This window comes from Balaenoptera ricei, chromosome 4, assembly GCF_028023285.1.
Source record: "Balaenoptera ricei isolate mBalRic1 chromosome 4, mBalRic1.hap2, whole genome shotgun sequence".
NCBI classification, from domain to species: domain Eukaryota; kingdom Metazoa; phylum Chordata; class Mammalia; order Artiodactyla; family Balaenopteridae; genus Balaenoptera; species Balaenoptera ricei.
In genome coordinates this window covers 121146572-121172130 of record NC_082642.1, presented here as the reverse complement: position 1 = coordinate 121172130, position 25559 = coordinate 121146572, and the positions used below count along the sequence as shown (strand labels likewise).

The following is a 25559-nucleotide window of genomic DNA, read 5'->3' as shown; positions in this document are numbered from 1 at the left end:
AGGCAAAAAGCCAGGCACTATAAAAAGCCATTTAATTAGAGTAATTTCTTCTGGAACTGCCTTGATATAGTCCTACAAATACAAAGTGACCTAGAAAGGAAGAATTAACCACATTTCAAAGAGACTGGGACAACATCTGTACCAGTTGCCCAAAATATGGCCATCAGATACTCATCTGGTTTTTACCCTGCCTTGGAAGAATGCCTAGGTATTCAATCTCCTTCAGGGCCCTTCTAATGGCAAGTACACATTAAAATGCTATAAAATTATCCACAAATATAAAAGTATAAAAATGCAATATACCCCTTACCCTTATGCTGAATCCTCTCATCTTCAACTGAGTATACATCAGGTCAGAGTAAGTCACTCCTAAAGCTCTGATGTCATTTCTTTATCCTGACCGTAAACATACCAACAAAAATCATTAACAGAGAGTAATACATAATTCTTCAATACTATTGAATATTTAGACTTAGTTGACATGGTTCGGAGTAATTGTTACCGAATTAAGTTGTATGGACCCCTGCTCAGGCCCTAGCCTGGCCAAGGCCCTCTGCCTCAGTGGGAAAAGGTATTTTCCTTTCAGGTTCTTGTAGCCAAATAACAAAACCAAAGCTGAGTTCAATGCAGTTCAAGCTTTAGTCAATGGCCAAAGAATGGAGAAGCAGGAACTTAGTTCACAGATCATCTTCTGGCCCACATAGCAGGAGGGATTTGATTTTAAAGAGTAAAGACATAGGAAGGAGGAGTGAGGCTAATGATGGGGAGGCAGAGGCATTAGTCTACTGGAGAAGGACCAGGGCTTTCTGAAGGAGTGGGGTGCCTCCCTCTTTTTATCCTTTTTTGGTCCTTGACTTCCAGTCGTGGCTGCCAGTAGATGTGTCATTAAAACACTAATGTAGTAAAATCAGTGTATTATGAGACCCAGGGTCTGTTGGAGGTCATATTCCTCACCATCGTGGTTCCATCTTGTTCTATCTGTTTTTTGTTTTTCTCTTCCTATAGCTTCCCTTCTTATCTCTGCACCTTGGGACTTAAAGATTTAAGTTAACTCCTGTTAAATGTGGGGCTTTGTGGATTTTGAGCAAGGATCTGGTGCCAACTCTGGCAACATAATCACCCAAACAACATCTTACTCTAAAATTGATTCAAACTCTCTCCTCAGAATTTATCAATAGGGCAGGGAGATACTAGTCAATTAACTGCTGGATGAAGCAGGACTTGAATGAAAAGGTTATCCAGCACTGGAGCCAGAATTTCATGTTGGTTGACATGCAAGCAGAGAAAGAAAACAGCAAAGAAAAGTGCAGATGAGAGAGACCACTTGAATCTGGAAAGAAAGTAAGAGGATCTCCTTTCTATAACTGTCTCCAGTCCCCTGAGTGGCCCTTGTGTGATATAAAGTCTTTGTTCTAGTGATCCCCTTTCTTTAGCTGGCTTGATTGGATTTGTTTTTTCTTTTTTATAACTAGACATGTCCTTCATAAACTGAGATTAATACAATTAATAAAATGAATTTGCAGGAACTCTCTGAATTAGTGACATATGTTTCTATGCAAATAATATGCTACATTACATGGTCTTTAAAAAGATGTTCCAAAAGCTGTTTAATAGACATTTCCTATTATTTTTTGAACTATTCACTTATTTGTTCATATATATTACAAAAATAAATTTCAATCCAAAGGAGGTAAGTAATGTCAAATTATAAAACAGGAGAATAGAAATGATAAGATTGAACTGGACCATATAAAACCAAGGCAAGATTTGGGAGAGGCAACCATTCCATTCTGGACCTTCTGTACAGATAAAAAGCATTTTGATCATGCACTGCCTTCTTAAAAGTAAAGTTAATAGACATATTCCAAGGATACTAGATAATAATGCTATCTTTAGGATAATAACTGGCAACATACCCTATGAGCAATACATTTTAGAAGGCATTTTGAGGATATGACATGCACAGAATTAACACAAATGTCAAGGACTATACCCACAAAACACTACTTTCAGATGGCTTGTGCAATACAAAATTTAGCTAGGAGAGATCAAAGCAAGGAATATCCATGTGCCCATGAGTTGTTCTTCAAGTCAGTGCCAAAGAGTTAATGACTAAGTCTTTCCCTATCCAGGTTAAAGCCACATCAGCTGAATATTTCACTCTTTTCTTTAGTTCCTCTGGATCTCAGATGACCTTTCAAGCTCTTCACTAAAATGTCCTTTAGGGACTTCATATTACGTCTTTCCTTTTCCTAAACAGAGTAGCACACCAAGAGGGGTATCAGAACTGTTGCATAATTAACTCCTAAATCAATCTTTCTTCCATTTTTGTGAGCTTTTTCTTTCCAAAGGAGAAAATTGATTGCTAAATATGGTGTTTGATTTCTACCACCTATTAAACTTTAGCTTTGATAGAAAAATAATGGTCTGTCACATGGACATCTTTTGCACTGTAATTTCATCATTTTTTGACAATTGACATCTGAAAGAAAATGGTAAATGCCTAATTTTAAGTTGATGACTCAACTGACTCAACCCAAATGGCAAAAAAACAACTTCATTAGTGATCTAAGAATAAAATAAATACTTATTGATTATTAGATTATGTTAGTACTTTTTAAAACTCATGACATAAAATGATGACTTTGCTTTGACAGGGCTTAGAAATTCTTTCAAATACAATAACTCATACACTCTTTACAAATTATTTTGCTTGCTGAACCTACAAATGGAGTTTGCTTCCAGAATTATCTACTTGATTCACCGACCTTGAAAACTCCTATTAACAGTACAGGCAATGAAGTTTGGGATTAACATATACAAACTACTGTATATAAAATAGATAAACAACAAGGACCTACGGTGTAGCACAGGGAACTATACTCAATATGTGGTAATAATCTATAATGGAAAGAATCTTAAAAAAAGAATATACACTCAATATATATAGTGTGTGTGTATATAATGGAGTCACTTTGTTGTACACTTGAAACTAACACAACATTGTAAATTAACTAAACTTCAATTTTAAAAATGGGAAAGAAAGACAGTACAGGCAACAAAAACATTAACCTAAGTCTATCTTACTAGTAATAAACTTTAAATAGAAATGGGTTAAATGACATTTATTTAACTCTTTTGTTCATAGTACTGATGTTTATGGTTTTTAAACCAGTTTTGAGCAAAAAGATCAATACTTAAATAATCAACTGTGCTGGAAACAATCTAAGAATAAATAGAAATTTTGGATACATTTAGTTTCTTGAGTGTTATTAGGTGTTCTATCACAGTAGAATACCATCACATGATACAAATAAATGTTGTTTTAGAAAGACTATTATAGTTTAGATGTGTGGAAATATGTATATATACAAAATAAGCAGTGACAGAAGTGGACAGAGCCTGGAAGACAAGTCTGAGTGGGCTCTCATATCAACATCAAGCTCTTCAGACAGTGTAGAGACACCAGAAATGAGATACAAGGTCATCATCCTTCTTTATTACCCAACCACCTCCTTCCCTCTGCCCCTAGCTCTTTTCATCCTTCATTTGGCTTTACTTTAGAAGTCAGGAAACAGCCTCTGCATTCTAAAATTCTGCCTTACACTCTCTGGTTACCCAGACTCTCTCTGCCACACTGGATTCGTTCTCTGCCTCCATAGAAGCCCTAACACTTTGCTCTTATATAATACATATCATACAACATGAAAATTTGGCTCTTTTTCTTATCTTTTTCATACTCTGAAAGTTTCTTAAGGGCAGGGACTAAATTTTTTTATCAAAATTGTGCTAGTAATACACAGCCTGGCACCTAGGAAGCACGCAATAAAATGTTTGTCAAAAGTATTTATTGAAAGCTTACATATTAGATATTGTTCCTGGCACTGAAGTTACAGCATTGAGCCAAAAAGTCTAGAGCCTTGCTTTCATGAATCTTAAATTCTAGTGGGGGAAGCAGATCACGCACAAGTAAGAAACATAAGAATTTCCAATAGCGATAAATATTATGAAGAAAAATAATACGATAGAGTCTGAAACTTTAATGTGGACAAGAGCAAGTTTTCTAGGGGAAAATCTTCCAAACAGAGGGAACAGCAAGTCCAAAGGCCCTAATTTAGAAGGGAGTTTGAATTTATGGAGTAGCAAAACTAAGAAGGCCTGTGTGGCTACAAGAATAGTGAGTATATAGGAGAGTGATACCATAGAGGACTGAAAAGGCGGACAAGGACCAATTCATGAAGAGTCTTGAAGAGCATGGTTAAGGATCCAGACTTTATTCTAAGTACAATGAAAAGTCACTGAAGCACAGCACAGGGAGATCAGCTCAGTGCTCTGTGACCACCTGGAGGGGTGGGATCAGGCGAGTGGGAGGGAGAGGCAAGAGGGAGGAGATATGGGGATATATGTATATGTATAGCTGACTCACTTTGTTATAAAGTAGAAACTAACACACCATTGTAAAACAATGATACTCCAATAAAGATATTAAAAAATAAATAAATCACACACACAAAAAGAAAAGTCATTGAAGAATTTTAAAGAGCAGAATAAAATCATCTAGTTATGGTTTTAAAGGCTCACTTTGCCTCAATAAAAAGAATGAACTGCAAAAGCCAAGCAAGAAGACCATGTAGCATGTAATAAAAACTGAGCATTCTGATTTTGGCTGACACTCTAAGAAAATAAGTACCAACTACCCCATATTCTAATACAAGATGCTATATGGACCCATGCCCTATTCAGGACTGAGAAAGGAGCAGGGGAAAACTAAGTTTTGTATCTCTTAGGCCTTCACCAGCTCAATATTATGACAGAGTTGAAATTGAAGAGGGTAGGCATTGGAAAAGAGGGTGAGGATGATCTTTGGAGAAAGTTACAGATTTGTGAGAGTTACCGCCTTTCCTATGATGACGTGTGTCTGGAGGTGAGGGTGGTTTGTGCTTCCCCCTCACCTCAAACTGAGAGAGCGGAGCTTCAGTGAGACTGCTCAAACAGCATGATGTATGACTCCTGGAGTCTGGACAGCAGGGAGTGGTGGGGGACCCACACCTGGAACAGCCTAAGGGTGGAGACTATTCACAAACTACTTCTCCACAAACCCAGCAAAGGTGGCTGCTTTGGGAATGGCTCTTTCTTGAGACAATGGACAAAAATTCATTTGACAAATCTTTATTGAGCTCCTAGTAGACATCAGGCACTGTTCTGGGAACTTGGAATATATCAATGAACAAAACAAAGATCCCCACATTCAAATCAATTACATCCTAGTGGGTAGAGATAGACAAAAACTTTCACAATAAATAAGTATATAATATAGAAGATCATACGTGCTAAGGAAAAAAGAAAAATTAAAGCAGATTAGGAAGATGAGGAAGGGGTACCATAAAGAGGAAGAGAGGTAAAGGCGGATTGAAATATTAAGTAGAGTGATAGGAATTTTGAGCAAAGACTAGAAGGAAGTGATAGAGTTAATTAGCCAAGTGGTCCTCTCAGGTAAGGCTATTTCAGGCTAAAGCAGCTGGTGCTAACTTGAGCCTGCACCAGAATCCTCAGGAGGTTTGTTAGTCTCAGGATCCTCCCAGGAGTTTGTTAATGCACAGATGCACAGGTCGCTGGGCTCCACTCCCAAAGTTTCCGATTCAGTGTCAGGGAAGGAAGAAGAATTTGCATTTCAAAAAGCTCCCAGCTGATGCTCATGCTGCTGGACCGGGAATGGCAACTAAAGAATCACTGAGCTAGAGGAAAAGCTAGAGAATGTGCTAGATGTTTGCAGATGTTTCCCTGAGTGAGTGAGGGCCACTCAGGGAAGAGCTAGCTGGAGGCTTTCTGAAAGAATTTTACTCTGGGAGCCTACCTTCTGAGACTGGGTGCTGAGCAACAGAAAATCATGGGCTAAGGGAGAATCTAATTTCCCAATTGGTGTCTTCATTTACCATTTGATTTTAGCTACTTTTCTCCTATTATCCTCAACTTCCTTGCTACTTTGTTCTCCCACAGCAAGATATATAACCTAACAATGTTCATTTTCCACTCTTATACCGGGGCTACTGAGCATTCTTGAAGAAAAACAGCACCGTAGTAAAGACTGATGCCTATACTGCTTTAAAGAATTCACAGAATTCTTTTATTTGCCTTTGCTCACCTCCTTTCCTACTCTCTATAGCAACTGTGCCAAATGCTCATCATACTTTTCATGATCCCTGCCTCCTCCCCCTCAGCTATTCAAAGAAACAACAGAGTCTATGACACGTGAAAACCTCCAGGTTTCTGCCATTTCCACCTGCTTCCCCAATACATACAAGCTCACATGTTCACTAGCTACAGACTTATTCCTTTCGTTTATCTCCTTCCTCCTGGTCTCAGATAACACCATACAAAGTACTTATGAAAGTGTTTGACACAAACTAATGTGCTCAATGACTTTGTTTGCGTTGTTAGTTTTTTAGTTTATTCCTTTTAAAAAAACAGGTTACAAATGTATAATGAGTGTAAAATTTTAGAATCTCTTTCCAAACCCTGTTTCACTAGACACACATTTCTATTCCCTGGAGACAACCACAGTTTTCACCATTGGCTTCTGTATTTCTTTCAAAAATACTCGAGCAAAGACATCTTTGACAGTGCACAGATTATACAAGTATTTGAATAAGAAAGATGGCACATGTGTTCTGAAGGGTGTCACCACACAGTGCCAATAGCCTGTTAATTCACCTAAGCACTTTAAAACAAAAAAAGTAACAGGCTAAAGGGTAGCTTCTCTCTGTTGTTTTCTTCTAAGCTGTGGGCGTGTCACTGATCATAAAGGAATTTGTGGATGATGACTGTTTGGGGCTATCAACAATCTTAGTTTCAATTTCAATCTTCAGCAGTATTTAAGGGAGAAAATACCTCTGTTTTCATCTGGGCAGTTACCAGTTGCCTGTGTATCCTTCTGGAGATATTCTATGTACAAATAAGCATATGTATTTATAAATATTCTTTATGTTACAGGAATAGTAATCTACTATCCATACTTTTCTACACTCTGGTTTGTAACTTTAAAATATGTTTTGGAAATCTTTTCATATCAGAATATAAAGAGCTTCTTTGTTCATTGAAGGATATACATACAATAATTTATCTGTATGATGTTCATATTTACTTCTCACACGTGGAAAATATTTACAGGATAAATTCTTAGAAATAGAATGATTGTATCAGAGATTATTTCCATATTGTCTCCATGGGGTTGGACCAATTTATGTCAGCATCATGTAAGAGTGCATGCTTTCCTTCACTCTCAATTAACACAGAGTATTTTTCATTCATTCATTCATTCATTCATTCTTCATTCATCAAATATTTTTTGAGTGACTTTTGAGACAAATTTTGTTCCAGGCCCAGAGATTAAAGCCTCTCTCCTCTTACATAGCTTACATTCTAATGAAGAAGGCCATAATAAACAAATAAATGCCAGTTAAGCTTTTTACTTTGCCTGAGAACTTTAGCTTCCTTGCTGCATAAATATACAAAAGTATCTTTGTGTTAAAAAAAAAGAAATCAAATTTCTCAACTTGGAGTTTTCATATATTCTTTGCCTTTCATAAAGTTTCTAAATTTTATGTTTTCTTTACTTCACACTGACTTTCTCCCTTTCTTCATCTTCCATTCATTCTTTGATGTGTTGTCTTCACCAATCCCTGGTGATTTTTTAGATGCACAGGGTTTCAACTAATGTGTGAATTATAAATTAAATTTCCAGTCCAGGTCTGCCTTCTAGACAACTCCATATAGGCTGTCCCATATGTTAGCCTCAATGTGTTTGAAACTATCCATTACTTTCACCATGATCCTATCCTTTTCCATGCCTCTCAAACTTCCTTTTCCTGTGTTCCATCATCATCTAACTGGTTGCCCATCACAGAACATAGCAGTCACTCTAGGCTCCTTCTTCTTCTTCAAGCTTCACCTCCTCCCAAACCAAATAAACTGTCAAATCTTGTCATATATTAAAAAGGGATTTATCTCTCCCCATCCTCCTGTTTCATTCCTTAGCTGGTGACTGATTGTCTCTCACCTAAACTACTTAATGATCTCTTATCATGACCTCTAATCTTTGCCTATCCTGCTTCCCATTCTCCAGTGGCTCTCTATGACCTCCCGGATTGTGGTATATATAAAGCTCTTACTTCCTGTCTGATTTTTCAGCCTCAACTATAATACCCATTCAAATTATTTCCCTACCATACTCTTCCTGATATTTCTTCTCTGAAAAAACCTTCTCTGCTGCCTACTCCCCCCAAACATCTGTTGACCCAATAAATTTAATCTTCAAGTCTTAAACTCCAGTGTAAGGGCTTTTCTTCCCCTAAGTCCCAGGCAGTAATGCTGCAACCTCATGTGAATAGTCATGGCTTCTTTTTTAATACACTTACTAAATGTATGTATCACATAGTACATTTCAGGTTATAAGTACTGGCTTCATTCTCGGGCTTTATGTGGTGGCAAAGGCATTTCAAGAGATCCAAGCTTAAATACTCACATGTGGCTAGTTGAAAACAAAATTGTAAAAACAAAAATCCCCTTTCTGGAAACTCCCTTGTCTTTGGATTCACTTGTCTTTGGAGACAGGCCCACTACCAAACTGATCACTGTTAGTTACAGTCATTGCCAGGGAATTATGACTTTTATTATCAGTCAGGTTCCCAACAGGAAATAGATAGCACATTCAAATTAGGATAATTCAAAAAGAATTTATTTACAAAGGGACTAATTACAAAGATGCAGTGTGGGTAGGGGAACCAAATGGGAACCTAGATGTCAGAATCCCACATGACCTGGACCCAGAGACAGGTCTCGATGACAACAATGCCACCTATGCCACCTCGGCATGCTGGACAGCTCTAGAGCAGCAGGGCAGCAATTGCTTCTGCCCCTGCTACCACCTCCATCTCCTCAGCAGCCAGCCAAGGAAACCAGCTGCCATGCAGAAACAACACACAGGCCTATCACCCACCTCAGTGGCACCAATGGACATCTTTGCAGAACTCATAATCTCAAGAAGATTTCTTAACAGTAACAATGTTGTTCATCACGCAGAACCTCCCTCAACTACCGCTGAACTGTTAGCAATGATATTCAAAACTCTGCCTGAGATTTTTCCATATTCAATATCTCTATTATCAATTCTCAGTAAAATAAGAGGGCAGTTTTTCAATAGTTTTCTTGATTGACTTGGATTAATGAGATTATTTTAGAATGTATATTATTAGATTTACTGCTTATTATAGTTTTTAATATTTTATTTACTGACTGGTAGAGAAACATTTCAATATTTTAAAATATTAAATATCCAACAAATATGGCTGTTAATATCACTACTATTATAGAAAAGAAAAGGTTTGCAAATTTTTTTTAGTGACTACTATAGTGCACTTATCATCTTATTATAGTACAGTGATTCATATAACCTGGTAGTGAGATCTTTGAAAAAATGTTTTATGACATATTCATTTTTATATCCAGAGTGCCAACTACAATGCTGAAACTAAATAAATATTTGCTGAATAGGTGTATGTCTCTTTTCCCCAACTACTGATAAATAATATACTCCTTGATGGCATGAACTGCATCTTTTATGCATATGTATCACATGTAGAACCTAACACACACTGTGTTGCTTAATGAATATTTATCTTATTTATTTATATTTTGAGTAGATATTCTTTTATTTTGTCAAAAAAAGGTTACAATTTTCTGTGACTTTCTACATTCACAGAGCAGGTTAACACACATAGATTAAATTAATTCTGTTTTTTTAAAATAATAAATATTGATTGATTGATGCTCAGAACTTAGGGGACCAATCAGGAGGTTCAACCATTGTGTTCGCTGATATTTTGTTATTCCATTCAGATGACAGTTCAGATTTGTCTATGTTAAATCACAATAGGTAATATATAAATCATATCCTTTAACAATGTCATTTCTGAAATATCCAACCCACTCTCTAGAATTTTTTAATAATTTTCTCTAAAACACATTACTTTATTATTATTAGTTCCAAGTACATGTATTAAAATATTTTTAATCTAGAGATAATAATAGCTACTAAGATAGTAGTCGCCATAGTTTAAAAAAGGTAGAAGTAATTGAAGCTACTGAATGAGAACTTGTTTTTTTAAGTTATAAAAACCTAGCTTAAAAATCTTGAAGAAGAGAAAAATTATTTGGTAGTAGCATTTCAATATTCTCAGATGGAAAAACATGTTAAGCCAAAGTACATGAGTAGTTCTCCTTTCTTGTCATTCAGATATAGACAGATTTCTTATAATTATCTTGGGGCTCAATCTCAAGATATTACTGTCTTAACCTTACTTTGTGCTTCAATTTGTACCTTGGCAGTCTAGGATAATTTACTGTGTAAAAGAGTGACAAGCAAGATATTATATTCTACAGCATTAAGTAAATCCAACAAAGTAAAATAAAAATAGATATCCATCTTATTTAAAATCATGACTACTTTGTACTTTATATTTATATAAAGCCAGGGAATATTTAGGTTAAATATGTCTCAGTCACTGCCTGTCTTACCCAAGTTTAAAAGTTAAGGGTTTTTTTCATATTTTAGTTGATAGCCTTGGTTAACCAGCAGACTGGAAGACCAGATTGCACTTGAGCAGAGCTCCAAATCATGGCTACATAACATCTGCCTTGTGTTCCAGTGCTGAACATTCTATAATATCATTAGTTAAAGATGACAAATCAACTACCCAATTTCAACTGACAGCAATTAAGCATTCACACTATGTTACTAGATTTCTGCTTCATTTACCAGCCCTACCAAGCCAATGGTGCCCAATAAATGTCAGTATTAATCATTTATTTATGATATTCAGTTAATCAGCTGGTACTTACTAAACCTACCAGCTATAAAGATGTACTTTACAAAGCTTAAGGGGCCAAAAGGGAGAACGTGGATTAAAGATGAAAGAAGAGGAGGAGAAATACTCCCAATTTAGCATATTAACAAAAATAAAGTGAAATAAAATGGAAGCACATATATCATGATCAAGTGAAATGCCTTTTAGTTCCATTAGTTACATTTGCATAAAGTATAAGTAACAGTCTAATGCCTTTCAAATGCTGGTTAAACAACAACAAAAAGTAAAAAAAAACGAAAAAAAGAGATTGTTATGCTTGAAATTGCTTAAACCTTCCCAGCTTAGCTTGTTCAACTAGTTATTATGCATCAACAAAAATTGAAGTTGTTAAATCAAATATCATCACTAAAATTAGATCTCTTCTAACCTTATAACAATAGCTTTCATTGAGTTTAACACAACTTAAGTATGTGATTTTTTTTTTCCAAATAATTCACCATGACATTTTTATTCATGTTTAGGTAAACTTAGATATTGTTGCCCCAAATTTTGAGATAGAATTTGTCCAATCCAATATTTTATTCTAGATTAAGAATAAAAAATTAGGGCTTCCCTGGTGGTGCAGTGGTTGAGAATCCACCTGTCAGTGCAGGGGACACAGACGGGTTCGATCCCTGGTCCGGGAAGATCCCGCAGGCCGCGGAGCAGCTAAGCCCATGCGCCACAACTACTGAGCCTGCGCTCTAGAGCCCATAAGCCACAACTACTGAGCCCACGTGCCACAACTACTGAAGCCCACGTGCCTAGAGCCTGTGCTCCGCAACAAGAGAAGCCACCGCAGTGAGAAGCCCGTGCACCGCAACGAAGAGTAGCCCCTGCTCGCCACAACCAGAGAAAATCCTGTGTGCAGCAACGAAGACCCAACACAGCCAGAAACAAATAAATAAAATAAAATAATAAAATAAATAAAATTTTAAAAAAAGAATAAAAAATTATATATCTAGATTAAGATATTTACTAGATTATTAATAATTAACTAACTTGAGAAAGAATTTTTAAAAAAATATTCCTCACATCTAGCATATAGCTAAAACTCAACTTTTCAGTAACTTTCCAGTAAGGGTACAGAATTTCCAGATTCTTTATTTAGTTCCTGGTGATAACCACGTACATAAGACATTATCATTTCCAGTGTCACTATGGAGTGACCTATTTGCCTTACTGAATGCTCAAGAAGAAGGAATGTTAGGCCAGAGAAGGGAAAGATCCTGAACATGTTCTTTCAAAATTTTCTTCTCCAGCCTGCTAACATATTATCCGTTTTCTAGTTTAACTCAAATATTGGGCGAGTACCACATCATTCCTCATTCATGGTAATTGTACGTTGTACAATTGCTAGTTGTACATGGTAATTGCTAAGGGGAAAAGGTCAGGAAAGTCAAATTTTAAATCAGTCCAGTTGCTGCCTAAAGTTAAAGAAGCAGACAGTGAAGCACCTCAGCCTAAAGCTCCAAAGTAGATAGTTCTCAAAGACTTGCTGGGAAACTGTTGTAGTTCTCAAAAACATCTGAGAAAATTCCCAACGACTATTTCCAAGAGCACACAGAAGCTACTGTCAATGTCTGCACATTCATCTGGCTGCAGCCACCTTCAGAAAATCATCAGCTCCCCTCTTCTTCTGCCTCCCAAACCTTGTGGGAATTCCTCTTGTTATCAAACGCCAAAACCAGACTCCTTAAGAAGGGCGTTCTGGGAAATGTAGTTCCCTACTTCTTTACATTGCAGGGATTGGAAACTCATAATGATGCCAGATTGACAACAAACAATCCAGCACAGTCCATTCTTGTCAACTCCACATCAATACACATGACGTTGGCTTTGGGACCAGGTAGCAGACAGAGACTGAAAAAGAGTGAGTGAACAAACTTTTAGTGGAGGCTAGAAAGGAAGTGATGAAGCTATTTTAGAGACTGGAAAGAGGGCAACCCACTTTTTGTAGTAGCAAAACAATTTGTAAAAGTGAGGTCTCCAGTAACTGAAAGATAAAATGTGTTTGATGAACTTGAGGATCTGGCCAAGAGGATTTCCAGGCAGAATGTTTAAAGTGCCAATTGACAGTTTCTTAGCTGTGTATAATGTAGTGTAGAAAGAAAGAGTGGAATTAAAGTTTGCAAGCAAAATTTAGAAGAAATATTTAAGGGCCAGGACTTGCAGATAAAAAAACAAAGCTATTTCATATCACTGATCTGTCCAGGTAGCAAAAGATTCTCAAAGTAAATATGGCCTGAGGGTAAAGGACAGAGCAAGGGTATGGCTATAAAATCCTTTATTAAGGCTCTGAGAGATTTAAGGGAGTACCTAGTAGCACCCCTCAGCTAGACAGAAAGGCTTCTAAGAATCTTAAGTGTCCTGCCACAGCCCTCACATTCTGTACAAGGTAGAGAGAAGGATGTCTTCAAAAGTTATGCATTTGGCACGTTGGGGCACATAGTGAATTCCAGTCAGATTCACAGGGAAACAGAGAGTTTATAAGAGGTTTATAGTAACTTGGATCAAAGGGGAAAGAGATAGAAATGAAAAGATTTTCTATAGGCAGAAAGCAAGCCGAGAAGTCTACTTAACTGTAAACCCAGACTATTTCTCATAGAAAAGACAGGCCCTCTCTGAGAGCAGAGTCAAGAGCCCAGAGAAGGGATTCAAGATCCACAGAGTACAGTGAATTGGGGAACCTAGAGAGCCAAAGTGGGCTTAATGAAGGTGCATTTCTAACCCTCAGAGTAGAGCACTCTGACTTGTCTGATTGGATTTCAGATCAGTGGCCACTATGCCTTTCCTCATATTTTTGAAGGGGGATGTCTATTGCCATTATTCTGTCCCTGACTTACTATTACATATTGGGGATTGGGGAATAGATAACTTGTCTTTTTAGTTCACAGGCCTCTGAATCAAGAGGCACTGCAGCCTAAAGGAGACATCTGCTTCTTGACCTCATGCAAAACATGAGGTTATGGACTTCAAGACTGGTGCCATGATTGGATGAGTTTGGGGTAGCCAGGAAAGAAGGTGAATGTATTTTGAGTATGAGAGAAACAGGAGTTATTGGATCCAGCAGACAAACTAAAGAAAAGGTAATCTTAATCTACAGGCTGAGAGTGAGACCAGGCCAGACATCTGGGAATCACAGGCACATCACCTAAATTGAATATGGGCAGAGTTGAAGCAAGAAGTGGTGGTAAGGAGTGAGTATTCAATGTCAGAAAGAAAGTTGAGTTGACAAATCTGAGCAGAGTATATAAAGAACCAGAATTCAAGAGACTTAGAGATCAAATCCCAGCAGGCAGGGATAAAGAAATATAGAAGAGGAAATTTATACACATACATAGAAAATGTGAGCCATTTTTTGTTGACTTTAGAAGTGCTGTGAAGTTTTTGTAAGGATCCACAAGGCTCTCTGTAAGCAGGTCGTCACTGGTCTGAAGGAGTTAGAGCAATTCTTAACATTTCCATACCCTAGCCCTGGTATCACTTGTTAAGTTTGAAACTCTGCAATCCCAGGCTTTGAAAGTAACTGCAGTCTCTCCTTTTTTCATCCTCACACATTACCTGAGCCTACATTACACCTGCTCCTTAAACTCATTAAGACCCTGGTCTGTGTCTTCATAGAATTGCCCTCCCTGGTCTGTTCTGGTCTTTTCTGAAACTAGCATTGATCCAGCATCGCCACTATCTTCTCTTGGCCTTTGACCCCACTTTGCTTCCCATTCCTGATCCAATCCTGAGTCAATTTAATTAGCTTTTTCTCTGGGCTATATAATCCATAATTTTGGATCCCTGATGGAGGGTAACAAAAACCTAGGCCAATTTTATTCCAATGACCTTATAAAGTTCTAATTTCAGCTACATTCTTAAGAGTGCTGTGTAATCTTTCTTATGCCTTCTCCCTAGAGAAGTGGCACCACTCTCTTCAAGCCGTATCACCCTACATGTGCACGTTACTATGCCAAAACGTAGATCTTATCCCTTCACTTACCTTCTTAAACATTTTGAAATATTCTGATTGCATGTAAAAGAAAATCCAGTTTCTTTATCGTATCATGCCAGTCCCTTTATTGTCTTCCTCAGTTAACTTTCATCCCTTACTTGGTACTAATACGCCTTTGCACTATCCACACTGAAATAATTCACATGTCTGAATGCATCCTGCATTTATATGCCTCTTAATTTGCTCATACTTCAACTTCAGCCTGGAGAGGTTTTTCACTGTTTCACCATGGTGCAATTAGTTCTCCCTCACCAGTATTCCTAGGACACTTTATACAAACCTCTATAATGCCTTTATTGCATTGTATTATTGTATTATAATTAAGTATTTAGCTGTTTCACTACCATGGCAGTTTCTTAAAGACAAGAGCAATGTGTTGGTTTGCTGTTTTGTCTTGAATGGGGGTAAGTTTGTTTGCTTGTTTGTTTTTTGGGTATCTTTTAGACCTAGCAGGTTAATTAGCCCATAAATAGCACTCAGTGAATAATTCTTAAAGGAATAAATGGGATAAAGAAATAGAATAAGAACAGAAGGGGAGACTCAGAGTTGGAAAGGCAGTAAAGAAATTTGAAAACACTGTGAACACATCCCTACACATTTTGCACATTTACACAATTTATACATTTAGAACTGGTCCCTAACTTAAACATTCCCAGCAAGAAATAAGCAGCTGGGAGGGAGAATCAGGCCACGAGGACTCAGAAGGGAAGGTCTCCTCTATCACCTATCAATTGTGGATCTTAGGCTTCCTGAGCCTCAGTTTCTACATCTGCTAAATGGGGACACAAATGCCTACCTTTCCTACTTCACAAGAATGTGAAACCACACAAAACAAAGACCTTATTACTGTATGAGATGTAATCATAACTGAAGCAAACGTTATGTATTCTTTCTGTATTGTTTTTTAAAAAGACTTTCACATCTGGTATATATTTTATTCTTTAACAGCTTTGGAAGGGTTTAATAAATATTATTTTTCCATTTAAAAAAAAGAAATAAGCAGTTCAATCTAATGGATATTTGCCTCCATTTGAATATACTTATTACTCTATAACAATCTTTATTTTACAGAAAAAGTACTTTATAGATCTCATGACTAGGACAGAGTTATAAAGTAAAGTAATAAATACCTCATAGACAGTAAAATGGTAATTAAGGAATGGGTTTGTTCCACCAACCATTGGTTATGTTTCATTGCAAAGGACTTCATTAAATCTCTATACCTCAGTTTTCTTACCTATGAAATGGGAGATAATAACTGTACCTACCTCATAGGTTAGCAGTGAGGATTAAATGGGTTAACATATGCGACGCACTTAGCATAATTCCTGCAGAATTAAACACTCAGAAAAGATAAATATTATTATCATTCTAATTGGAGCAGCCAAGTTATGGGTTCTTACGAGGTCTTGATAGAATTGAATTTTGCTTTCTTTCCTCTCTACAGCATTATTATTAAAACTATTTGTGTATGACCCCCCCCCCGGGTTATTTACAATATAAAGTAAATTAAGCTATGCCCCAATGAGCTTATAGTTTAACCTGAATGAGAACAATACAGTTGGACATCAAGATCAGACATCTGAATATAAATCAACATTAGATTTTAAAAACTATGTGTAAGCGGAGAAGTAAAATGCACCATGTGGCTAAATCAATACATTGGCAAATATTCATGGAGTTAAGCCTGGGGAAGTTTTTCTCTCTTTGTTATTATCAAGAAGGCTACACATAAATGATGGGACTACAGGCTCTAATTACAGAATAATCCTGACTATTTCCCCGTGAATACATTCAAAATACAGAATATAGTTTGAGGAGAATGTGTGTGACATAGTCTATGTCTAGTAACCCAGAAGTGGTCCCTAGCACCATGAGGACTCACTGTGGGAACCTAAGATGTAAAGGAGTAAGAAAGAATCTGATTAGAGGCCATGTCTGAATTAATGAAGGTAGATGGTTTATTGAAATTCTTATTAAGTGGCAAGGAAAATAAGACAAAAATAAAAAGGAACCCAATTGTGATTGGCTGCAATTTATTTTCCTATTTTCTTTGTTTTCTACAAAAACAATTTTCAGAAGATTAACTTTCTAAAGTTAATAATGGAAAAATTTCTTGTTAAATGCAGTAGAATTTATATGACACATTTTGGTTTTTTCCCTTAGCATTAAGTACCATTTTATTGAGCCTAATTTAAATGCTACAGTGTGATACTTAGAGAAATCAGTTAATCAAATAATTCACCTTCTAGAAAGGGAGTCAACATGTCTAGAGCAGGGGGTCCAAGAGCTGCACAAAGTCAGGATTAAAAATAGTCAGGAAGTATAATTGCTTTATAATGTAGTTTCTGCTGTATAACAAAGTGAATCAGCTATATGTATACATATATCCCCATACACCCTCCCTCTTGCGTCTCCCTCCCACCCTCCCTATCCCACCCCTCTAGGTGGTCACAAAGCACAGAGCTGATCTCCCTGTGCTATGCAGCTGCTTCCCACTAGCTATCCATTTTACATTTAATAGTGTATATATGTCTATGCCACTCTCTCACTTCATCCCAGCTTACCCTTCCCGCTCCCCATGTCCTCAAGTCCATTCTCTACATCTGCATCTTTATTCCTGTCCTGCCCCTAGGTTCATCAGAACCTTTTTTTTTTTTTTAGATTCCATATATGTGTGTTAGCATACGGTATTTGTTTTTCTCTTTCTGACTTACTTCACTCTGTATGACAGACTCTAGGTCCACAGCAGGAACTAGCACAACATTGTAAAGCAATTATACTCCAGTAAAGATGTTAAAAAAAAAAATGGCTCAAAGATATTCGGCTTAAGTGGAAAAAACCTAAAGGAAAATTTTACATATATTAAAAGAGACCTTGTTTTGAAGGGGAAGAAAAGCCAGATGGCAGCAAAGACAGAATTCTCCCTGCCCTCTTCCTTTTAACTTACCCAGTACTGGCAGGCCTAAGTAACACAACACATTAGCAATTTTGATAAGAAGGGACTGTAGCAGGAAAAAGAAACAGAGTTCTTTATAGAAACTATTGAATATTTGCATTAAAAACTTGATAGAATTATTCCACAAATGAATATTTCAGTAGAGGCTTATTAAAAGAGAGGTTTTAGGTTTAAACATACATGAAAAGCAAAAATTACAGTTTAAAATAGGTGATTCATCAGCCTTCTTCAGCTTCTCAGTTTCAGAGGAATATTTTAGAAGAGATTGCCTATAAGCAACATAATCCATTGATTTGCTGCTACACCAAAATGATTTTGCTGTTCTCTTTAACTTCATAATCTAAAAAAAAAAAGATAGGCTGTGGTCCTGAGTCTTCCTACAGTATGAAGAGGGGCTTATAAAATATGTCCCACCTCCTTTCATGCAGGATGCATCCTTCTATTAAGGACCTTAACCCTCTATTTATTTTACCATGTTGCACCATGCAATGATTCTGCCCACTTTCACCATTTGACTGCTGGTAAAAAAGTATATTTTACTCTTTTCCACAAAGTTTGAATCCTGTTTTATCTCTGATTATAATTAACACTTGTTTCTGCAAGATTAGCAAAATGATGACAATTGATGAAGTTCTGTAAAGGGCACATGGATGTGTACTGCATTATTCTACTTTGTGTTTGAAAATTCTCATAATAAAAAGTTGAAAAAAAAAAAAAAAGTCAGGGAGGCATCAGAAGAAAAGCTAAAGGAAGATCATTTATTTGAAAAGCTCCAAGAAATAAGAACGTGAGAAAGAGAGGTGCTGAGAAAGTTGTACAGCAGAAATGTCAGAGCTGCTCTCTGACATTTATGAGAGGAACTCATAAAGGCTATAGCAGTGAAAGGATTAGACAAAGAGCTGAGGAAGAACCGTATTGATTACCCGCCAGAAACCTGACTCCTTGGACAAACAGCATCAGCATCATGTGGGATCTTGTTAGAAATGCAGTTTTGAAGGCCCTGCCCCAGATTTACTGAATCTCAAACTCCAGAGACTGGGACCCAATAATCTGTGTTTTAACGAGCCCTCCTGGTGACTCTGAGGCAAACAGAGTTCCAAAACCACTGGTTTAGAATTTCTAAGGAGATTGTAGCCTCCATTCTTTATCTGAAGTTGTCTTAGTTGCCCTTTACAAATGGGTAAATGTTGATATAAATAACTTAGATATACAACTCCTTTTCAATTACATACGGGACTATTTGTTTTATGGGTCTCATGTATTCAGATTTCTTCTGCCACTCAATTTGCTTAGGAGCAAGCCATCAGCACCCGCCTTCAATGAATATGAGAAAATAAAAATTAAATTTAGTACTGGTAACTCAAACACAAGTAGGATATTAAATATGCTGCACTCCAAGTTTTTGTAATATATATATGCATAATCTTATATGTATACACACACACTTCATAAGAAGCACTTGATATAAAAATATCAAGTATTTTAAATTATTGTTCTGTCAGTTCCAATTAGTAAAACATAACCACTTTAAAGTAAAAATAATTCAAGGAATATAGAGGTACAATAATAGTTATAACTATAACTAAGAATAAAGTTTCAGGTTTCCATCTTTTCTCTGTCTTTTCCAAAGATGTAGGTAGCTACTAAAGAATTATTAAAGAAAGAGAAAAGTGCTGATTTGGAAAATAAAAACTATTTATAAAAACGATTAATCTTATTTAATTACACTCTAATTGCTCGTATTTGACTTGCAATTAAGTAATAGCATGGACTGAAGTAAAAATTATAAGCCACGTTTGGAGGGTTCCCTTTCAAAAGTAAGGTTACATGGTCATTACGATGGAGTCTTGTAAAGAATAATTTCCATTTCAGGGTGTGTGACGTTATGAGCTTTTCTTACTGGCAAGGTTCACCTCGTTCAGTGGTTTATTTTGGTCATATATGTCATTATAATTATGGGCAGTGTTGTATGGTTATTCGGTTCCAACTAGTTTTATTTCGTCTTTTTAAACCAAACTAACTACTTATATCCACAAAGACTACTAAATACTCTGACATTTACCTAATTTCATAAAATGATCGTGGAATGCTAGAAATACACTAAAAATATTTTAATTTTGTTTACTTTTCTTTTTATAACCTTTATATCCTGACATAAAATACATTGAAAGTTCCGTTAGTCTCCACAAGCCCAATGAAAATGTTCTCAGTGTAACTTTAAGTACAAAATTGTTTATGATTTTGAATACTGCCTTTAAAATGGTATTTTCTTATATTACATTATATAATGCACAAATATATACTAATGACATGTGCTTTTAAACTTTTTCTGCTGTAGACAAAGAGAAAAACATAGCTAATATTAATATAGGTTTTAAACACTTTTATAATAGTAGAGATTTTAGTGATAGGTTATTTTATGCATAAAAATTGTTTATTTGAGCCCTATTTTAAGAAAATGTTTTTAAAGTTATTGTTTTTTACTGTTCTTATTGTATTTCTTAAATGTAAAGAAAAAGAAAATCTGCTATCTGAACTCCATGTTTTTAATCCATAGACTATTCTGGAAAAAGATACATGTATACTTTAAAAAAAATTATTCTGAAAGGAAGAGAAAAATCTTTGAAGCCTTCTCTGAACTGTTTTTCCTCTCTTTTGTTACAGGTGTCCGTTTTTTCAGCTATATTATCTTCTAAATCAAACAAAAAATGGATTTCTTAAACTCATCTGATCAAAACTTGACCTCGGAAGAACTGTTCGACAGAATGCCATCCAAAATTCTGGTGTCCTTCATTCTCTCTGGGCTGGCACTGATGACGACGACCATTAACTCACTTGTGATCGCTGCAATTATCGTGACCCGAAAGCTACACCACCCAGCCAACTACTTAATTTGCTCCCTTGCAGTCACAGATTTTCTTGTAGCTGTCCTGGTGATGCCTTTCAGCATTGTGTATATTGTGAGAGAGAGCTGGATTATGGGGCAAGTGGTCTGTGACATCTGGCTGAGCGTTGACATCACGTGCTGCACTTGCTCCATCTTGCATCTCTCTGCTATAGCTTTGGATCGGTACCGGGCAATCACAGATGCTGTTGAGTATGCCAGGAAAAGGACTCCCAAGCATGCTGGCATTATGATTACCATAGTTTGGATTATATCTATTTTTATCTCTATGCCTCCTCTATTCTGGAGGCACCAAGGAACTAGCCGAGAGGATGAGTGCATCATCAAACACGACAACATTGTTTCCACTATTTACTCAACATTTGGAGCTTTCTACATCCCATTAACATTGATTTTGATCCTCTACTACAAAATATATAAAGCAGCAAAGACGTTATACCACAAGAGACAAGCAAGTAGGATTGCCAAGGAGGAACTGAATGGTCACCTTTTGGGGAGTGGTGAGAAAAGCATTAGACTGGTCTCCACACCGTACATGCTAGAAAAGTCTTTATCTGATCCATCAACGGACTTTGATAAAATTCATAGCACAGTGAAAAGCCCCAGGTCTGAATTCAAGCATGAGAGATCTTGGAGAAGGCAAAAGATCTCAGGCACAAGAGAACGCAAAGCAGCGACTACCCTGGGATTAATCTTGGGTGCATTTGTAATATGTTGGCTTCCATTTTTTGTAAAAGAATTGGTTGTTAATGTCTGTGAAAAGTGTAAAATTTCTGAAGAAATGTCAAACTTTTTGACATGGCTTGGATATCTCAATTCCCTTATAAACCCACTGATTTATACAATCTTTAATGAAGACTTCAAGAAAGCATTCCAAAAACTTGTGCGATGTCGATGTTAGTTTAAAGAAGTTTATTATGAAAAGATTGGGGTTCTTTCGAGGTGAAGTAACTAAATGAATGATAAAGAATAAAACATTTAAACTTTTAGAAGGACATAAATTAAAGCTGCTAGAATGATATTAATATATATTTTAATAGTAACATAAATATATAATGTATTGATTTAAAGGCTTTTTTTGACCATTATTCTAGAGTATGTGAAATTAGAAAATAATTTATTGTTTATAAACAATATTTTGCCTATGCAATGTCCCTAAAAACTAACTGGAAATATATATATATTATTACTAACAGTGATTTTTCAGGTTTATATCTTATAACAACTACAGAAGAATTTTCAATTAACAACATACCTCCATCCATAATTTCTACGTAATCTTATTGTTTTATTATATGATTCTATTATTTTATAGACAAGATAAAATTCACCACAAAGCACACATTTCTCCTACCTAACCACTCTTGTCCCCTCTCCATCTTACCCTAGGCAAAAGAGGAGGGGGAAGGAGCTAAAAAAAAAGACTCTTACTTAGTGTGACCAGAGGAAACATAAAAGTCAGAGGTTGATACTGTCTTTGTATTTTGATAGTAAGGAGTAATCATAAAATGAGCTAGGTACTGCAAAATGATTCTGGATACTGAACTTGTGCATATTTACCATATTCTTTTTGTTTAATATGAATTCCTAGAAGAATATTTTCTTAATCATATATTATCAACATTTGAAATCAAAGCCTTACCCTAGTAGAAATAACTCAGGGAGGGTCTGAGGGTGGTGTTCTAATTTTGCCATGTTTAGAAATCAAATTTAAGGCACTAAGTAACCTACGTTACTTGCCATAGATATTATATGCCTGACTTTTTTAAAAATTTCAGATATATTTCATTTCTGTTAATGTTAACAAGCTTAGTTGCTAACTAAAAAGTCTGTGATACTTTGTACTTCAGCAGCTATTTCCCTTTTATTAGAGAGAATGTGGTAGGAATTCTTAGACTTTTCACTGACTTCAAAAAAATCTCTAGTTTCCCAACTGATAGAAATGAATAAGCAGAGATGAATATTATACTAGTTATATATATTATATATGTATATATCTCCCAATTAGTCACTCCACAAGTTCAGTGAGCCAAAGCAATTTCATAAGTTTATCTACCATATTTATATAGGGATTTGAAAACAAAAGAACCAGGCTTCTGAGAAGATTTCATTTCATTTGAACCAGCAAGGTCATATACCACCTTTTAATCCTATCATCAACCAAAATCATTTGAAAAAACAATACATTCCCTTTTATTCTAAGTTGTACCTTCATGTGTATTCTAACTATTCTTTCCCAGTGGGGTGCTTAAGAGTACATTACATCAACTTTTTATGTATCAATGACACATTACTCTCAATCTAACAAATATTTACAGAACTTTAATTTTATATAAGGCATTGAGATGTACTCTCAATGTTTAGAAGATGTATAGAAGATACGGGAAATAATAAAATACTGTTTCTTCCTTTAACATGTTTACAATCTAAAAGATGAAACAAACAACAAAAATATGAACACTATAATAGAAAAGAAAAAACAAAGATCAGCATGGAGGTTGTTTACATTTTTATGATGATTCAAAGGAAAAACTGATCACATCTAGTTGAGAAAAATCAGGAAATTTTTGTAAAGAATGTATCTAAAATGGATATTTAATGAACAGCATTTGAGCAAGAGATTTGGGAGAGCATACTTCAGGTGGTGGCAACATAAAGATTTCAGACTGCATCCTGCAAGCATTTGATGGGACATGATCATAAAATAGCAATGAGTTTGGCAGCTATTTAGAATGACAGAAGAAGAGCTTAAAAGAGAAACTAGCCATTATTGTGGCTGACTCTGAGTGTCAGAAGTCTATAGTCAATTTGGTTGCTGTCTGTCAATGAGGGGGTCACTGATGCTTTTTAGCAGAAATATTACAAGTTTAGGGCAATTCTAGAAAAAAAATCTGAGTGGATTTGAGCAGAGAGAGTACTGGACATAATAACTTCTTGTTAGAAAGCAATTATTAATCTGGGCAAGAGGTGATAAAGTCCTGAACTTGATTCTGGCAATGGGAATGTAAAGGAAGAAATAGATGAGAGGTACTGTGGAGGTAGAATCTGCAGGTTATAGCAAATATGTTAATAAGCAGGCAGACAGATAGAAAGACATGAGTCACTAAGATAACTAGTTCTCAACTGAAATGAGGAACTCAAGAGAAGGGGCCTATTGGTACAATGATGACTTCTCTTTTGGGTACGCTAAGCACATAAAGACATATCAGAGCTCACAGGCACTTCCTGAGCAGTCTGGTCCAAGCAAAGCCAACAAGTAGATGAGATGTATCTAAGGCTCCTGCCACTTCTTTTGTCCTCTTCTCTTTATTTCCCAGGGCCCGTGTGCTGTGTTGACAGTCAAAAGCGTGTTTGAGACCCTATCATTCTCTGCTTATTTCTCTTTCTCCTTCTCACCAAAATTTGATTCTGTGATTTATTTACCCAAAGGCCTTGCTAAAGTTAAAATAATCTGTTAATTTATTTACACTCACCTCAGGAATGTATATATTTATATTGGAGAACTCTAAGAGACACAGCCCATCAACCCAAAGGAAGAATTCTCAAGCAAGGTGAGGCTCACCCAAACGTACATACTACCCTCTACTCTGAGTTGGACTGAAGCTCAAATCTAGGAAAATAATACTCTAAGTGACAGGCAAGTCAGATTCTCCTTTAGAGCTCTCTGCAGAATCAAGTTTATTATTTCTTTGTGTTTAAAGCATTTTTTTAATCCAAGGGGGGTCAGAACACATTACAGTAATTATCACTTCGTCTATGTGTTTTCCCCACATGCTGAAGATACAGATCATGCCATTCCTCATGAACTGATATGAGTGATTTCTCTTTAATAGCTTTAAAGGGTAGGAATGTAAGGGCTAATAATCTGTAATTTGGACTGTTAAAAAAATTTATGAAGAACAGATTGCATATAACATGATATGCTTCTCTGAATACCTAGGATTTATTCTCTCAATGAAATTTTTCCAAGTTACTAAAAGCTGAAGACTTCTACTGAGGAAAATAAATTTACACATCCATAACAAATGTAACAATATAATAATGCATATATTTAACTGATAAGGTAGAAGAAAATATATAAATATCATAGAAAGTGGTTAAATATTAGATAATGAAGGTTAACTTCCTGCTACAATTTTAAATAGACCAGCACCAGAAAAGTTAAGTGGAGGGTTTGTTTTTGCTCTGCTTCTTCTAAGTATTTTCAAATGAAGGATGTGTAAATGACAAGGTCAAAACACCAAAGAAAAGATAGGATGTCAAACTACTGAATACTAAATTAAGTCCAATACGTCTATCATTTGGCATAGCTATGTACAAATCATGTTTGAAAATCCACTTCTGTTTATGAAATAAGGTCTTTTTTATAGGGTTGGGTTGGGAATATGGATTCTCCACCCTAATTTTTTGTTTGTTTTGTTTCGTTTCACAATAGACCCCCCAGGGTCAAATCCATAGCATAAACAGTTTATCCAGGTAATGGCAGTTGATGGGTCAGCCCTTAAGTAGGATGAATTTCCATTTGAATCTCCAAAACCAATCTTCCTTTCATTTTTCTGGTGAACTTGATTCACCCCCGCTCCCACCTCAACCCCCTCCCTGTGCTCCAGGTTACACAAGTTCCCCACTTCCAAGTGAAGAAAAGCTTCTTTGGGACTCACTTCCAAATTATTCTAACAGCTCCGAATTTTAAAATTCCTTAGCAAAGCATAATCCCCATATTCTCAGGCTCAAACTTAAGCTTGCCCCTCTTTATCAAGAGCTTTGTGTCAAAAAGAAATAGAGAAAAAT

The 25559-nt window shown here is 36.1% G+C and overlaps 1 protein-coding gene across 3 annotated transcripts in view; it reads left to right on the top strand.

The window, feature by feature from the left end:
* Nucleotides 1–21669, top strand: part of HTR1F (5-hydroxytryptamine receptor 1F) — a 185687-nt gene extending 164018 nt beyond the window's left edge. For all 3 annotated transcript variants that reach the window (XM_059922211.1, XM_059922210.1, XM_059922212.1), the window contains one exon: nucleotides 20528–21669. In XM_059922211.1, the coding sequence (XP_059778194.1) occupies nucleotides 20572–21669 (1098 nt within the window). In that variant the 5' untranslated portion in view covers nucleotides 20528–20571. The remainder of the gene's footprint in view (nucleotides 1–20527) is intronic.
* The last annotated feature ends 3890 nt before the right edge of the window (nucleotides 21670–25559 follow it).